Source organism: Oncorhynchus mykiss, chromosome 18, assembly GCF_013265735.2.
Source record: "Oncorhynchus mykiss isolate Arlee chromosome 18, USDA_OmykA_1.1, whole genome shotgun sequence".
Classification (NCBI taxonomy): domain Eukaryota; kingdom Metazoa; phylum Chordata; class Actinopteri; order Salmoniformes; family Salmonidae; genus Oncorhynchus; species Oncorhynchus mykiss.
Genome location: NC_048582.1, coordinates 20,062,450 through 20,081,366, shown reverse-complemented (window position 1 = coordinate 20,081,366; position 18,917 = coordinate 20,062,450). Strand labels below are relative to the sequence as shown.

At 40.2% G+C, this 18,917-nt stretch overlaps 1 protein-coding gene across 1 annotated transcript in view; it reads right to left on the bottom strand.

Moving 5' to 3' along the window:
* LOC110495776 (multidrug resistance-associated protein 4) overlaps positions 1-15,402 on the bottom strand; it is a 44,654-nt gene extending 29,252 nt beyond the window's left edge. The window contains exons 1-7 of the mRNA XM_036952233.1: positions 15,027-15,402; positions 6,937-7,047; positions 6,267-6,387; positions 5,876-6,100; positions 5,699-5,788; positions 5,040-5,203; positions 4,430-4,555 (exon numbers count right to left, since the gene is read on the bottom strand). Coding sequence (XP_036808128.1) covers positions 4,430-4,555; positions 5,040-5,203; positions 5,699-5,788; positions 5,876-6,100; positions 6,267-6,387; positions 6,937-7,047; positions 15,027-15,100 — 911 coding nt within the window. The 5' untranslated portion in view covers positions 15,101-15,402. The remainder of the gene's footprint in view (positions 1-4,429; positions 4,556-5,039; positions 5,204-5,698; positions 5,789-5,875; positions 6,101-6,266; positions 6,388-6,936; positions 7,048-15,026) is intronic.
* Between the last annotated feature and the right edge of the window lie 3,515 nt (positions 15,403-18,917).

The window sequence follows — 18,917 nt, the reverse complement described above, 5'->3', positions numbered from 1 at the left end:
ATATCATGCCTGCACAAATCAAATGTTATTGTCATATATACAGGATAGACATTCAATGACATGCTTACTGGTGGCAATCTTGTTCACTCATCATAGGGCTATGCCAATTTGATCATGTCATGTTGATCTAGCGCAGTAGTGTAGGCATTATGTATGGTTTCTGGTGTATAGACCACGGGCCTACTCTTTCCCCTTAACATGTTGTGCTGTTTCCTCTTCCCTTGCTATTGCTCTCTCCTCTCTATTAAATCTATTAGAATGTATGGAACGCCATAACATCGGCACGTCTTCATGGTCGTGCCCAGCCGGCCGTGAGCACTCCCGTACACTGGTCTACACAGGCTGATTGCTGGCGTGCTGTTCACAGCTATATGATTTGGATAGGAGTGGACTTGGAACTAAGGTGCTGCAGTAACGGCCATTACAATTATCAAGTGCCCCCTCTGCTGTCAAGGCAGGCAATATCGAACACCATTTGCTAAACAACATGCAATTTAGCTATCCTCTACAGGGAAAATGGTGCATCTATGCTGTTGGTAGTGGCTCAACGTATGGAACACTAAATCACACTGGTGTGTCATCAATGATCGTACCCTGCCGGGTATGAGAATTCCCGTCCACTGATCTACACAGACTGAGTACTGTTCAGAGCTACTTGGCTGCATAGGAGTGGACTTTACTAAGCTGAACTCAAGAGAACTTGTTGAATGGCCTCATCGACAATCCATCTCAGCAATCGTGGTCTGTAAGCTAGTCATTCATATTTGATTTTAAGTAACCTTGCTCAAGTGAAGCTTTTCAACATTAGTCATTTGATCAATCGATTCATCAGCGACTCAAATATGTCATCAATGCTTTATGAGCTCAATAGACCTACTGCTGCCTTTAACTCTTGGCATTTTTATATAATCTCATCATAAACAAAATGTCTTCCGTTTGCTTGATATCAGCCCCAGCAATCAGTTCTCCTGGACTCCTGACTCCAATTAGCTTTTGGAAAGGTCATTAGCCAAGGGGTTCACATACTTTTTTCCAACCTACACTGTGTATGTTTAAATTATGTATTCAATATAGACAAGAAAAATACAATAATTTGTGTTATTAGTTTAAGCACACTATGTTTGTCTATTGTTGTGACTAAGATGAAGATCAGATCAAATGATATGACTAATTTATGCAGAAATCCGTTTCATGTTAACCATGCATATCGTGTGGCTGGGTAGACATACACAGATGTCTCATTTCATCCAGAAACATTCCATATGATACTTTCCAATACAGCAGAATTACCGGCCGCAAACTATTCAATAAAATTCCTTATGACATCCTGTCTCTGTTGTCATGTTAAGCCTGTACTCGATTGCAGGTAGCCTAGTGGTTAGAGCATTGGGCCAGTAACCGGAAGGTTGCTGGATCGAATCCCTGAGTTGCCAAGGTAAAATTCTGTCGTTCTGCCCCTGAGCAAGGCAGTTAACCCACTGTTCCCTGGGCGCTGAAGACGTGGATGTCGATTAAGGCAGCCCCGCGCACCCCTCTGATTCAAAATTAGAACACACATTTCAGTTGAATACATTCAGTTGGACAACTGATTAGGTATCCCCCTTTCCCGATTGAAATGCTCTTTAAAACCCCCAAGGTTGATGTCTGCGCCCACGCTGGAATCTAATCAGCACAAAAATACCCAGAAAAATCGGTCAATTTAAGCAAGAGATATCATTGGATGTGTCTCAATCTGCCTATGACGCACTTCCGCATCTGCGGTGACAGAGATAAAGCGGTGTCTGTCGGACCATGAGACATCCCGAAAATCTGTCTTCTCACAAAATCATCTGAACGGTTTGGCATACAAATGAATATGACTGCTGAGAAGATGAGAATCTGACAAACACGTACATGTTGGGGCCTCACAAGACTCATCCGAAGGTCCCCCGGTCACCAGTAGAAAAAAATTAATGGAAGTATATATGGAGACTGTTTAGTGCCAAAAATAAGGGGTGTGTGGGCAGAACGCTTTTTCAGTTCTGCCCACACAATTTCTATAGGATTAAGGTCAGGGCTTTGTGATGGCCACTTCAATACCTTGACTTTGTTGTCCTTCAGCCCTTTTGCCTCCATTTTGGAAGTATACTTGGGGTCATTGTCCAATTGGAAGACCCATTTGCGACCAAGCTTTAACTTCCTGACTGATGTCTTGAGATGTTGCTTCAATATATACACATCATTTTCCTACCTCATGAGGCCATCTATTTTGTGAAGTGCACCAGTCCCTCCTGCTCCAAAGCACCCCCACAACATGATACTGCCACCCCCGTGCTTCACGGTTGGGATGGTGTTCTTCGGCTTGCAAGCCTCCCCCTTTTCCTCCAAACATAACGATGGTCACTATGGCCAAACAGTTCTATTTTTGTTTCATCAGACGAGAGGACATTTCTCCAAAAAGTACAATCTTTGTCCCCATGTGCAGTTGTAAACCGTAGTCTGGCTTTTTATGGTGGTTTTGGAGCAGTGGCTTCTTCCTTGCTGAGCGGCCTTTCAGGTTATGTCGATATAGGACTCGTTTTACTGTGGATATAGATACTTTTGTACTTATTTCCTTCAAACAAATGCATTACATTAGCTATCAAATGTGAAGTAAACTCAACTGAGTAATAGGGAATGGAGACTTAACTTGAAAATGTGGAGGATACCTCTTCCTGTTTTTTTTTATACTGTGTTTTGCTTGTTCGGGTTGCTCTCCTCACAGGCAGTTTAGTGTACGTTTTTTCTGTGGTGAGACGAAACTGCCAAACCTCTGAAAGGTATTATTGTGCGTCTGACTTGCAATACAAGATTTGTTCAAGTCTAAAATGTTGGTCCGTAATCGTAACATGGTGTTTGTATGTTCACAGATGAAATTTCACGTTTACGTTCATGTTTCACGCATGGCTTTTCTTACATGCTGACCAGACCGGACACGTCGTGTGCGCGAGCATCGCAAAGTAAGTGTAGAAATCCATGTTATTCAATTATTGCACCCACACTGCTCGCGTCTGCGTTGCCAAGGGCTAAAATAGAAGTCATTCCTATTTCTGACGCAGATCGCGCTGCAAGTCCTGCCTCTCCCATCTCCTCGTTGGTTTATAGAAGCAGGTACCCACGTGCCATCTCCTCATTGGCTATACCCACGTGGGTGACTGAAAGACTAAATGTTTTGCCGGTTGTCGTGGTAATACTATGAAAGTGTAGATGCCAATCACCATATAAGTTCAAAGATGAAAAAGCCTGGAAGGAGGTGAGATGACTGGAAACGATTTGGTTGGCCGTTTTATGTGTGGATTAATTGTCGGAGTAGAGGACCTTGTGCATTTCAGGTAAAATAACAACTCAATGTTTATATCCCAGGACAAATTACCCAGCAACAGCAAGCTAGCTAAATAGAACAAATTTGCTAGCAAGTGCAAATTGCCATACATGTTTAATGCTTTTTGACCTGTCCCTAAATGAATGTCATTGGTTCAGAGTTTGTTTTGATAATTTAACCTGCGTGTCGTGATCGCATTTGGTGTAGGGGGACAAAATAAATTATGCACGATGGCGCACGCGCGCAGCCGGTTTGGGTTCCGTGTTACGATCCTAACAATTTACGTATGGATTTCCTTACGATCCTAATGATACGTATGTTCAACCTATTGGCAGGTATCTGGCTCCATAAGCACTCCTTGATGTAGCATGGGCAACATTTTCCATATCCTCAAAGGTATCTGCCGTTGCGAATGTTAATACCACTCTGTGAGGCACATCAATCTACAGGTTGAACATGGTGATATTGTAGACTTCTAAATTGATAGTGCAGTTTGTTTAGGTGATTTTACAGCTAATTAGCTACTTTACATGCTGATATTGTCTTTGATATTACTGTGTGTAGCGACATGTGCTATCTAGCTAGCTAGCTAGCCAGCCCATAGAGAGAGCATTGCATTGTGGGTTTTGTAGTTGACTTGAGCTGGAACAAGTCAAGTTATAACATTAGTTTACAAACAATATTGTTCTCACATGTTAGTGTTATTTAACACTGTAAATTAAAGGAACGAGGGGTTTTGGGTGGTGAAATAAGTTACACTACACAGAATGTATTCATTTGGTGGAACGACCCATTTACTTTCTGGTCTTCGATATTCCCTTTTGAAAACAACAGGTGCAAACATGCAAAAAGTCAATACATATTTATTCTCCCATAGGGGAAATTCATGTAAAAAATATAGCTGCAAAAAGCCATGGCGGGGATCAAGCACCATGGCTCCACCATCAAGACAAAATGGACTGTACAAGGAATGCAAATGTTAAAGGGATCAATCCTATCTAGCTGGGGGACCTTGGTTTATCATACCATTTGTGAATCTAGCTAATAGAAATAAACATATACCACTTATGTTACTACTGTAGTTTTTACCTTCTGACTTCATTGACCAGTGCTGAGAAGGGCTTCTCCCAGGCATACATTTTGATGATCCTGATTCCAGACACCACTTCATTCATGGTGCGTATTCTACTGTCTGTGAGGACAGCAGTTTTACTCCTGCAAGGAAAGGAGTTCCCTCAGTCAGTTCAGACATATCTCCTTGTGAACAAAAACTTCTGACATTTCCTGAGTTGAATGAACCAATGGCAATGTTTACAATTAAGATAGCTCTTTCGTAGAATCAGAGAAGTCTGCATTGCTTTAGGGTTTCATAGCGCCAAATCAAAACTATTACGTCCAGCACTTGTGTCGTTGATCATGTGGACAACTTCCCAAGCAAGTGTTCGCGAAGCTAACTTTTCTTCACATGTGCTTGAAGTGTTCCAAGAGGTAATCTTTACAGTCAAAACTGAAAAGGGGTTTAAAACATGGGCATCATTAATATAGGTTGACCTAAGGTACCTCTATGACATAATCATTGAAGCATAGGAAACACTCACTGAAAAACATTGCCCCCTACAGATAAGGACATAGTCAACTTCTACTAAGAACCCACTCTGACTGTAAATTCAAGTCATGTCATGTAACGTATGTAATTCACCTGAGGGAGCCGAAGAGCCTTCCAAACATGGTCTGTAGTGGCATAAGGAACAAAAGGACAGCCACGCCTGCCAGGCACGACGGGCCAATCTCATACCACAGGAGACTGATAACCACCACAGCCTGCAGAGGTGCTATCCAGAGGTAGTGCAGATTGGTGGTCACCTACAAAGACCAGTGATCCTTGGTTAATGTAGCTGTTAATGTTTCTAAGTAGTTGCATTTAGCACAACATAGATGATATGATCCTTCGAGCTGGATTCATGACCTAATACAGAGGCCAACAGGCCACGCTTGTCATCATACCACTGAAGAAGCTGCATGGGCTCCCCATGTTATATACATTTATATTCTTTCAGTCTGCTTTGAGTTTAGCGTTGGACTATTGTAAACATTTGTGCTAAGCAACCATCTGCATTTTCCATTCATCCATGACTTTGTTCTCTACGTCTGGATTTAACTTATGTACTTTATTTGCCAGGACAGGATGACAAGACAGCTCAAATATTGGTGCATTCCATTCCTGTACATTTGACGAATGGTCAATTGTTATATAAGCTAGAGCCATACTCTTCAGAAACCTATGGAATGAAGGGTGATGATGTGCTCAACCATTTCATCCAAAGTAACCACATGTCTTCATGCACTTCCTGCTTTTACCTCATCAAACCTGTTGACATCGTTGGATAGCAGGTTCACTATTTGGCCTGTGGTTGTTCTTCCCATCGCTGCACTGCTGAGACACAGGGCCTATGGGGGAATTCAATTTACTAGTAAATTGTTCTTGAAGATTTTAATTTGTAAAATGCTGTATGCAAGTATGCAGCGTAGAATGACCTTCTTGTAGATCATGTGACACATGGCCACTCGTATCTTCATGCCGGTCCTCAGGACGTGGTAGAAGTAGAGACTTTGGAGGACGGTCAGTGCAACGGTGGACAGAGAGACACCAGCAGCGTAGCCAAAGGCCTCATAGAGTGCATCCATGTTATTTGGATCGTACTTCTCAAAGTATTGGATCAGCTTTCCCAAGAACACTGGCTGGATCACCTTAACCACCTCCTATTGGGGGAACAAGAGAGGTAGAGCGATTTCAACCTGAACTCAAATCCACTTATTTACACTGTAAAAGCTGACATATATGGAAAGATAACCCACTCACCATGTACTGTAGGTACATAGATCAAATGTTCTTTTAAAAAACAGGCAAACGTATATTTCTACATACTACAGTGAAACTAAAGATCCCCAGCACTGCGTAGGGTTTCCCATAGCACTTCACGATGGCTTTGGTGAGTTTGGGCATCCGCAGTTCCTTGGCAGCCATTCGAACCTCCTTATCCCAATGTCTGTAAAGATTAGCACATTGTTAAGACTATGATCAGAAAGCAGAACACAGGCCATTCATATTTTTGTAATCTCTACCTGGGACTATTTGGAGCCTAAATACACAATGGTGCTAAGTTCAGTGGTTTAGCATGAAACTCCAAATGGAGCCAGGGAAAGTCATCAATCAACGCTCAGAAAACAAAACAAAAAAAGACTGACAATACAAGAAGGGATGTAAACAATGAAGAGGGAAAGGGCTAGGCTAGGGGATAAGGCTAGGCAAGGGGATAGGGCTAGGATAGGGGATATGGCTAAATGATAGGCCTAGGGGATAGGGCTAGGCTAGGGGATAAGGCTAGGGGATAGGTCTGGGAGATGGGGATAGGGCTAGGCTAGAAGATAAGGGGATAGGGCTGGGGGATAAGGCTAGGGGATAGGGCTAGGCTAGGAGATACGGCTAGGCTAGAGGATAGGGCTAGGCTAGGGGATAGGGCTATGTTAGGGGATAGGCCCAGGGGTAGGGCTAGGTCCTAGGGAGCAAAATAGAGCTGGGCCACAGTATGTCATACCTCTGTAGTTCCTCTCCCAGGCCCTGAGAAGCATCACCGGGAAGCACTTGGTACATGTCATCTTCCTCTAGCCTCCGCTTATTTCCAATACTGAATAAAGGGGTTACCCAACTGATAGAGAAGAAAAAGGAGGGGAGAGAGAGACAGAGCAGGTTAATTAACCAATGAATCAATTAACCAATGCATTAATTAACCAATGTATTAATTAGCCAGTGCAATAAGAAATGAACTAATGCAATAATTAACCAATGCAGATTGAGGAAAGAGAACTCACAAAATAGGAAGTGGATGTGTATGAGCAACATTTCATCCATGAACCCCAACGTCAAAATGCACTGTACTAAATGTTCTGCTTTATGTTTTTTATTTTTTATTAGGATATACATGTAGTAGAAGGGCCTGGTTTTTGGAAGAATTCAACTGGCCTTGTTTGTTGGCACTGCCCTACGACAACTTGGTTGAAGAGTAACAAATTAAATGTACCTTAAATAAGTAGCTTTATCTTTTTACGAATGACTGCTTCAGGGTTCAAGTGTTAACCAATAGCTCATTTGTTTTAGTTGTGTCAGCCAACTTTACGTGACCTCAGCCACTCTCTCTCAGCAGTGTCACTGATATAGGAATTAGTATGGAACAAAGAATATTCTATTACAGGTGGTAACTGTTGCGTGATCAATATGCATGCAAGAACAATGTTTTTACATCTAAATGCAAGGAGCACTGTGAACTTTACCCCTTTCTCAGTACCACAAACCACGCCGGCACAATTGTATAAATGTCGACAGAACACATTTAGTTCGGCATGGTGGGATCCATCTGTTGGTAAAATGTATTTATGGTGATATGTTGTGTGGTCCTCCAACTACGACTCAGGAAAGCATGCAGTTTATTAAGCTACAGTGATGAGGAACTTCACTGGGTGGTGAATGTGTAAGGTGATTCTCCTTTCCAATAAATATCGAGGGTCTTATTCTGGTGAAATGATGATCGATGCTTGGCTGCCGTTTGACAAATACAACAAATATTGGTTATTCATAATAATCTCATAATGTAGGTAGACTACCCACACTGCATCAGCAAGCTGTTGGTTAAAGAGCATGTGCCAAGACCAGAGCACATTTGTTGTATGACAACAGTTGTGACAAAACCATCAGTAGTGTTGATAAATGTGATGGAAACCCAATTAACTTGGATTTTTCATTCAGTACATGGAAATTTAAAGGCAAAAGTTATTGTTATGTGCACTATGTCCTCACACACAGCCTTTTATCCGCAAAAAGTATGTTTGATGGAAACATCTCAGGTCTAAAATGCGCAAATAGTTTTATAAAGATTTTTGAATATTCACATGGAAATCTATCGCTAATTGGATGGAAACCTAACTACTGTTACCTTGTTTTTCAGCTTGAAAGAGCATTGCAACTGGTTGCCTCCTTCAGACTGAAGCAATGAGCAGTGTGGAATGGCACATTCAGATCGGGATGTGTCAAATCACAAATCTTCATCTTGCTCAAAACAACCAGTTCATCATACTGTGCATCAACACTGTGCAACATTCTCTCTGAACTCTAGTACGGCTCATGGGATAGAAGGTTAACTTTTTGACTGACCTGTCATCAGTTTGCTTGCTTTGCTCTACTGATTTTGTGGTGTTTTCTAACCCTGGAAAACACTGAATGGATAATCAGGCAGCATTGAATGGATAATCTGGGGTCTGCGGCCAGCCGCACCACTTAAACTGAAGGATGGGGCTGGAGAAGTGTAACCACTCTCAAATGTAATAGATGTGGGTCTATGCATGGAGTGACAGTCCATGAGATATTTTGAAGCTTTACATTGATTGTTTACAAAACTCAAAAGACAACAAAAATATAAACAAGAGCAATACAACCATATGTTGGGTTATGATAATTGAAATGAGCACGTGACAGCAGAGAATATCCAGATAGTCTCTTTAAAAAGACCACTGACACATGAAAAATTGGACAATTCCACAGAAAAACTATTGTTGAAACAGTGCATTCGGAAAGTATTCAGACCCCTTGACTTTTTTCCACATTTTGTTACGCTACAGCCTTATTCTAAAATGTATTAAAGGACCTCAATACCCCATAATGACAAAACAAAAACAGGTTTTTAGACATAAAATAAATAAATAATGAAATATCACAAGGCTTGGACACTTTTACTGAACCCCCCCCCTGTAAAGGGTAGACTAATGTAGGACAATTGATGTACCCTACGAGAGATCCTGAGTAAAACAAATGAAGGTGAACACGGTTTTGACATAGTGGCTCTTGATCAAAAGAAGGCTTTTGACTTCATCTTGCGAAAATACTTACGGAACGCTATGGCAGCCTATGGATTCCCAACAAGGTTTATAAACAAGGCGAAATCTCTGTATGCCAAGACTGTATGCCAGGTGAACAGTAAATGGCCACCTGACAGATCATATATGTCAGATCATAAAGAGCAGAGTTAAACAAGGTTGCCCTTGCTCAGCCCTATACAGTATGGCTATAAGTCCCTTATTGACAAACATCAAAGAAGATAAAAGGGTGTATTATTAGATCAAGATAAAGTGTCGAGTCTAGGATACGCCGACGACGTGACTGTTCTTGTTCACACACAAAAAGGAATTTGACATTGTCAGAGTACTTTTGGCATTATGAGAAAGTATCTGCTGCAAGGCTAAATCAGGCCAAATCAGAGGCAGTATAGACAGGAAAACCTGAAAAGAAAAGTACTTGGGATATAGAGGTAAAGGAAGAAATCAAAATATTGGGATTGATTGTGTGCAATAAAGAGTTTGCAGAGAGAAATTGGGAGAAAAAGGTTTGGAAGTGAAAGAAGAAGTAAATAAATGATCAAACCGAATTACCAACTTCAAGTCAAGAATCAATATCAACAAAATGTTTAACCTATCCAAAGTGATGTTCTTGAGTACTGTATTTCCTCCCACAGAAAAGTGCAGGAAGAAATTAAACAAAGAATGTTGTTGACTGAGGGTCACCTGCGTGCCACAGCGGTCTAAGGCACTGTATCGCAGTGCTTGAGGCGTCACAACAGCGCTGGGTTCGATCCCAGGCTGACCGGGAGACCCATGAGGAGGCACACAATTGGCCCAGAGTCGTCCGAGTTAGAGAAGGGTTTGGCCGGCCAGGATTTCCTTTTCAACTTTCAGTTTTCAGCTGTGCTAACATAATTGAAAAAGGCTTTTCAAATGATCAATTAGCCTTTTAAAATGATAAACTTGGATTAGCTAACACAATGTGCCATTGGAACACAGGAGTGAAGGTTGCTGATAATGGGCCTCTGTATGCCTATGTATTTATTATTGTTTCCAGCTACAACCGTAATTTACAACATTAACCATGTCTACACTGTATTTCTGATCAATTTGACATTTATTTTAAAAATGGACAAAGATGCAGCTTTTCTTTCAAAAACAAGGACATTTCCAACTGACCCCAAACTTTTGAACGGTAGTATATATCACACACACAGTGCCTTTGGAAGAGCCCTTGACTTTTTCCACATTTTGGTAGGTCACAGCCTTATTCTAAAATTGATTAAATCATTTTTTGCCCCGCTCATCAATCTACACAATAACCCATAATAACAAAGCAAAAAAACATGTTTTTTTTGGTCATAAAAATAAATGCAAATGATAGCACATAAGTATTCAGACCCTTTACTCAGTACTCTGTTGAAGCACCTTTGGCAGTGATTACAGCCTCAAATCTTCTTGGGTATGACGCTACAAGCTTGACACACCTGTATTTGGGGAATTTCTCCCATTCTTAGGGTCGTTGTCCTGTTGGAAGGTGAACCTTCACCCCAGAGGTCCTGTGCGCTCTGGAGCAGGTTTTCATCAAGGATCTCTCTGTACTTTGCTCTGTTCATCTTTGCCTCGATCCTGACTAGTCTCCCAGTCTCTGTCGCTGAAAAACATCCCCACAGCATGATGCCGCCACCACCATGCTTCACCGTAGGGATGGTGCCAGGTTTTCTCCAGACGTGACGATTGGCATTCAGAGAAAAGAGTTCAATCTTGGTTTCATCATACCAGAGAATCTTGTTTCTCATGGTCTGAGAGTTTTTAGTTGCCTTTTGGCAAACTCCAAGCGGGCTGTTATATGCCTTTTACTGAGGAGTGGCTTGTGTCTGGCCACTCTACCATAAAGGCCTAATTTGTGGAGTGGTGCAGAGATGGTTGTCCTTCTGGAAGGTTCTCCCATCTCCACAGAGGAACTATAGAGCTCTGTCAGAGTGAGCATCATGTTCTTGGTCACCTCCCTGACCAAAGCCCTTCTACTCCAATTGCTCAGTTTGACCGGGCGGCCAGCTCTAGGAAGAGTCTTGGGGGTTCCAAACTTCTTTCATTTAAGAATGATAGAGGCCACTGTGTTCTTGGGGAACTTCAATGCTGCAGACATGTTTTGGTACCCTTTCCCAGATCTGTTGCTTGACACAGACCAGTCTCTGTGCTCTACAGAGAATTCCTTCGACCTCATGGCTTAGTTTTTGCTCTGACATGCACTGTCAACTGTGGGGCCTTATATAGACATGCGTGTGCCTTTCCAAATCATGTTCAATCAAATTAATTTACCACATGTAGACTCCAATCAAGTTGTAGAAACATCTCAAGGATGATCAATGGAAACAGGATGCACCTGAGCTTCATTTCGAGTATCATAGCAAAGGGTCTGAATACTTATGAATATAAGGTATTTCTGTTTTTTCTTTTTAAGAAATTTGCAAACATTTCAAAAAAGCTGTAGTCGCTTTGTCATTATGGGGTATTGTGTGTAGATTGATGAGGAAATATTTGTAATGTAACAAAATGTGGAAAAAGTCAAGGGGTCTGAATACTTCGCTAGGTATGCCTATGTTGGGTTTACTTACCACTATGTTCAGGCAACTGTACAAAGTTTCTACCGGTAGCTTGCAAAGTAACCATTATCAGCTAAGTGTACATCGACTCGTTATAGGAAACTAGGCATATGTCGCGCGTCACTACTTCACAGGAGAGGCATTTGAACGTAAACATTTATATTTGATCAAAATGCATTTTTGACCATCTGGAACATGTGAACAGTTCATCTGCCTTAATAACAAATGTGTATGCTATCTGTAAATACAAATAAATTGTTAAATTACGAGCATAGTTGGTTTAGCCCCGGAAAAAGACCGGAACCTACCTGCTAGCCATGTCTGGCTGAGATAATGGATGGGCTGGACATGTCGAGAGATGAGTTCGGATTGGACTGCCATGTAGCACGCTTCTGTCTCTAACTTGTACTCTGTGTAGGTAATTCATTCTAATGTGTCTTTTTTTAAAGATATCAAGAAGAACTGCAAAAGTGCTGCTCTCCACTTTCTGGAAGGCCGAGTTTGGAGATCAGTGGAATGCCCGGTGGAAGCAGAGTATGATAGCTAAGGAGATTGAGAAAATTTTGGCTATTGATTGCAAATATGTGGAGGGAGTCAAAAAGAGAACACACAGGCTGTTGTGTAAAACACCTTTCTCGAGATTACATCTTCAAACTAAGGGCAACCATGGCATCCGTGACAGGTTAAGAGTCCAGCTAGCTACATTTTCAGATATGACCAGTTTCAAATTTTTCAGAAAGTAGTTTTCATTGCAAGTTAAAGCGTACTCTTAGCTAGCTAGCTAACGTTAGCTGGCTGGCTCAATAGCTAATGTTACTTGTATGATCTGTGTAGTAATATTATTCATATCTTGGAGCCATTTGCATTGCTAGTTATAGCCTAATGTTAGATAGCTAGTTAACATTGAAACTAGTTGGTTAGCTACCTGCAGATTCATGCAGGGCAGTAACATTATGAGTTGGGATTATGGTTCATTGTTTAGCTAGCTAGCTACGTGTCTGAACAAAAGACTGCACTATGCAAGTAACCATTTCACTGTACTGTTTACACCTTCTGTGTCCTGTGCATGTGACCAATAAACTTTGATATAGTGTGTGTTTACCAGAGACGGTAATATGAGGAACAACATGACTTGCACCAAAGTCAAGTTAGGATATAAGGTTAGGCCAATGAGACAGTGTCCAAGTAAAAAAAAAAAGTATCTAGTAGAATGCCTTGTTTTTATTTCATCACACTCACAACCGTGATCTATTATCTGCAATTAGCTTGCTATTAACTTGTAAATAATGATCTTGTTGTAAGCTTATTTTCCTGTAATAATTCATACAAATTAGCTAAAGTTAAGATGGTCAGCTATATGATATGGTCATTAATTAAAGCAAACCAAAACATTGTTTAGAAAGTTGTATTTAGTTGCCTGGTTTGCTACATTGACACATACTAAATTCATTTTTAAAACAGATGGGTTTATTGGTGTCATGCAGCCTGTAGTGTTTGTGTTTATACTTTTTCATAATGACAATGACAAGTTTGATGTCGGACGACAATAGAATGTTTATGATGCCACTGTGATAACTGTCTTCAGACATGTCGGTAAACGCAGTATAAACCAGCCTTTAGTCTTGAAATATTTGGTTGTTTAGTACACTTCTGCACTCACTCTGTTTAGCACATGGCCTCAAGTATATCCTTAAAGAGATGGGAAGGGCTAAGGCTTACTTAAGAGGGTGTGAACTATGCTGAATGAGTGTAGACAAAGAGCTCTCCAGTAGGTGTACCAAAACATTCAAGGACCATTTTCTCAAAAGTGGGGTTACAAGTTAATCAACTTTCAAAGCATAATTACTTTTCCATTGATCCTCTGTAGTGTATGATATACAATTTTCTAGCTCTGAGTCTTTACTTCTATCCAATTTAAAAAACACAATTTCAAATTTTGCTACATAAGACCGAATCGAGCCGCTAGGTCACAAATGGACCCATCTACTGCTCGACAGGCAGAGCCCATAAATTATTGGGAAATTCACCTAAAACACTTGTCAGGTATAGTTCACTTTTGTGTCACTCAAATATACAATTAATGGTGGCCAATATAGAGATATCTTGAGGCTACCCTCACTTATCTGTAATTACATGATCAATTTATGTTTGCTCATCATGAAGTTATTTGCTGTATAACTCTGATGATAGAGCTAAACATGCACAATTGTTACTTGTAAATGTGTAGTTCTAACTATTCGTAGCATATCATACATTTTTCATATTCCTAATATATTGTACGTTTGCAAATTCATAACATATCATACGAAAAGGACGATGGACATCCACAAATTAATACATCCATACGAAATGTTACATATCATACTAAATGGAGTGTATACTGTAGGATTTACATACATAATCATACAAAATGCTCTGAGACCAGGTTGCTTCAAGAGGTTAATGATACTGTATTACAATCAAATAGTTAATATCAACATTTACTTAACAATCCCTTGACTGTTGTTAATGGTTTTAGCAGGCAAATCAAATGCTCTGTAACTTATTGTGAACTTTTATTGATTTTCATAACAGCAAGCTAGGACTGATGGTTTGGTTAGCTAAACTATCAAGTCTGTTCGTTTGCTTATCAAGGCAACTACTGTAGCTAGCTTCTGGTAAACTTGCTAGCTACTTCAGTGCACATGCAGCAGCTACTATTCCTGGGATTCACATAAAACGCACAGACACGTTACAAAGTACAGAACAAGACCAACAACATAAGATATGACATTAAGTTCAATAAAAAAAATCCCGCCAAAATGAAATAAAAGTGATATATAGGAAAGACACCAAGGGACAACATAAACACTATTTACACGATATTCATATATACATATGTATATATACAGTAGTTAAATTAGATCTTAAGACAGAGGAGAGGCGCTGTGATACATTACGTTTTTGTATCTGTTTTTTTTTAGTTAAACTTGCTTTTTGCCTGAGTAAGCAGTAACCAATGGTGCAGAGCATTCAACTCGGGGCTCTATGTGTTCTCTGGAAAATAAATGCAACTCCGTGAAAGGTCAGTTCCACTCCACTCGTTATTTTCCCATAGAACTTGTAGCCAGCCCCTTGTTGATTATCCCTTACTAATCGGCTACTTTCAAAATATCGAGCTACAGTGTTAACTGTAAACAGCGTTGTATACTTACCAGAAAAACACCCGTGAAAATAAATTGGCTGTTGTTAATGGATTAAATTGCACATCTCTCTTCAGTTGTTCCATTGTTGTGTTATGACACCATGCCAAAATGTGTAAATAAATAGACCGGTGAGGAGGAGTCTACCGTGTCCAGACGAATTCACATTCATTTTCTGTTTTCAAGGTTGTCAAACATCGTCTTAAGCTTTGTTTTACCATTGACAATTACAGATTATTTCGTAATTGTATTTCGATTTCCTATCCTTACATATAATTATGTAATCTGATTTACTTATTTCCGTCCCTGAATTGTTTGATCAAAGTTTTCGCTACCAGCTCGTTATATCGGCCATAAAAACTACAACCGGTCTGCCATATGCGCCTAGGGTTGCCAGGTGTTCCTGAATTTACAGCCAATGACTACTTAAAACCCACACACAAGGCCTGAAAACTAGCCCATATTTTTTTTTTCGCAGCAAGAGAGGAGTTGCCACATCTAACCAATAAACAATTTTTCCATAACGTTATTGAGTCAATTAAGAAGGAATCTCAATTTAACTTCTAATGACCTAAGCAAAATTCGGGTTTCCATCAAATGACTAATTATTGCGAGAAAATGTGACTAATAAATTAATTTGAATATGTCACAAGAGAAAATATAATTTGCCATTATTAAACTTTAAAATGCGAATGTGCCTTTATTATGTGCCAGATGTTAAGACTGCAAACCATTATAAATGGCCTATCTGCAAGATAATTTCAATAGGCATAGTCTAGGTTTACTGACTAAAATCTGGGTTTATTGTTGTAATCCAATTTAGTCATGGTTCGGTTAGTTAGATGCAGGCATCGTCTTACAAAATGATATGACACAAAATCATTTTGGGCTATTAGCCCATACAAACGCATTGAATAGCAGATTCACTACATGAAACAAGAGATCGTCCCAAAATAAAGTATCTGTCTGCAATTGCAATAGAACTGTGACCATAATCATAACTGATAACTTTCCATTTCCTGAACTAAACATGTCCATTAATATTTGCATAACAACACAAGGTTACAACAACAAACTGAAGCTATAGGCTATTTACTAAACCGTTTTCCAGCTCCAGGTAGGCTATACAAGTGGCACAAATTTGCAATGACTCCAGATATAATAATTTCCACATATGTATTGTATAAAATGGTAGGCTAGCCTAAATATGCATATAAATAAATAGCCTAATTGATGGCCAACAGATGCAAATGTATAATTCTCCACATTTAATGTCAGTTTCATTCTGGACTTTTCCTCATAACAGAAAAACGCGAGGTAGTTCCTTAACTTCCATTTCAAATTGACACTGGCGCAGTGCTTGAGATCCAAGAACTGAGCATGTGTAAAACCCTTCCCTTGATCATTTTTATTTTATTTTTTACATGTAACCTTTATTTAACTAGGCAAGTCAGTTAAGAACAAATTCTTATTTACAATGATGGCCTACCCCGGCCAAACCTTGTCGACGCTGGGCTAATTGTGCACCTCCTTAATGGGACTCCCAATCCCGGCCGGATGTGATACAGCCTGGATTCGAACCAGGGACTGTAGTGAAGCCTCTTGCACTGAGATGCAGTGCCCTTAGACCGCTGCAACACTTGGCTTATCTGGTTTACCATAAGTAAACTTGACATTAGAATGCAGTTTAAACCACCTCTGAGGGAATTTATCGTGCTTCGTCACCGTTATTTCTTGACGCGCATCAGTTCTAGCGTGTTAATATGTTTTATGGGAAAGGGTTGGAAATAGGTGTCTCCATAATGACAATCTAAACAGCCTACCTGCACGTGCTGCTCTGTCTCATTTCACACCTCTCACTCAGCTGTCTCAACACACACACACAGACACTCCTCCGTCCTTCCCCACCACTCCCACTCACTCAAAAACAGGCTGCCTCACTGCCTGATAGTCAGCAGCAGCAGGTCACGGTGAAATATATATTTGTATGAAATTGCCGTGGCGGCCGCGTGCAATTTAGAAGCAGCCCAAATGCCAATACATTTTTTTACGTGACATATTTTTTAAAAGTACCCCAATGTGTTCAAAAACAGAAGACATGGCAACCCTGTGTGCACCCAGTTGCCGCACATGCACAGCAGGCCCAAGCTCGTTATCCCACTGAAGTCTAATAAAAAAAATCTAAATCAAATGTATTGGTCACATGCACGTGTTTAACCGATGTTGTTGCGGGTCTAGCGAAATTCTTGTGTTTCTAGCTCCGACAACATATACCCAAAATACACATACATCTAAGTAAGGAATGGATTAAGAATATATATATACATATACACTACCATTCAAAAGTTTGGGGTCACTTAGAAATGTCCTTGTTTATGAAAGAAAAATGATTGTTTTGTCCATTAAAATAACATGAAATTGATCAGAAATACAGTGTAGACATTGCTAATGTTGTAAATGACTATTGTAGCTGGAAATGGCTGATTGTTTATGGAATATCTACATAGGCGTACAGAGGCCCATTATCAGCAACCATCCCTCCTGTGTCCCAATGGTCCGTTGAATAAGCTAATACAAGTTGTTCATTTTAAAAGACTAATTGATCATTATGAAACCCTTTTGCAAGTATGTCAGCACAGCTAAAAACTGAATCCATTTCAAATCAGCCATTTCCAGCTATAATAGTCATTACATTAACAATGTTTATACTCTATTTCTGATCAATTTGGTGTTATTTTAATGGACAAAAAAACATATTTTCTCTCAAAAACAATGACATTTCTAAGTGACCCCAAACTTTTGAATGGTAGTGTCTGTCAGAGTGGCATTGGACTAAGATACAGTGGCATAGTATAGAATACAGTATTTACAGTGCCTTGCGAAAGTATTCGGCCCCCTTGAACTTTGCGACCTTTTGCCACATTTCAGGCTTCAAACATAAAGATATAAAACTGTATTTTTTTGTGAAGAATCAACAACAAGTGGGACACAATCATGAAGTGGAACGACATTTATTGGATATTTCAAACTTCTTTAACAAATCAAAAACTGAAAAATTGGACGTGCAAAATTATTCAGCCCCCTTAAGTTAATACTTTGTAGCGCCACCTTTTGCTGCGATTACAGCTGTAAATCGCTTGGGGTATGTCTCTATCAGTTTTGCACATCGAGAGACTGACATTTTTTTCCCATTCCTCCTTGCAAAACAGCTCGAGCTCAGTGAGGTTGGATGGAGAGCATTTGTGAACAGCAGTTTTCAGTTCTTTCCACAGATTCTCGATTGGATTCAGGTCTGGACTTTGACTTGGCCATTCTAACACCTGGATATGTTTATTTTTGAACCATTCCATTGTAGATTTTGCTTTATGTTTTGGATCATTGTCTTGTTGGAAGACAAATCTCCGTCCCAGTCTCAGGTCTTTTGCAGACTCCATCAGGTTTTCTTCCAGAATGGTCCTGTATTTGGCTCCATCCATCTTCCCATCAATTTTAACCATCTCCCCTGTCCCTGCTGAAGAAAAGCAGGCCCAAACCATGATGCTGCCACCACCATGTTTGACAGTGGGGATGCTGTGTTGCTTTTACGCCAAACATAACGTTTTGCATTGTTGCCAAAAAGTTCAATTTTGGTTTCATCTGACCAGAGCACCTTCTTCCACATGTTTGGTGTGTCTCCCAGGTGGCTTGTGGCAAACTTTAAACTACACTTTTTATGGATATCTTTAAGAAATGGCTTTCTTCTTGCCACTCTTCCATAAAGGCCAGATTTGTGCAATATACGACTGATTGTTGTCCTATGGACAGAGTCTCCCACCTCAGCTGTAGATCTCTGCAGTTCATCCAGAGTGATCATGGGCCTCTTGACTGCATCTCTGATCAGTCTTCTCCTTGTATGAGCTGAAA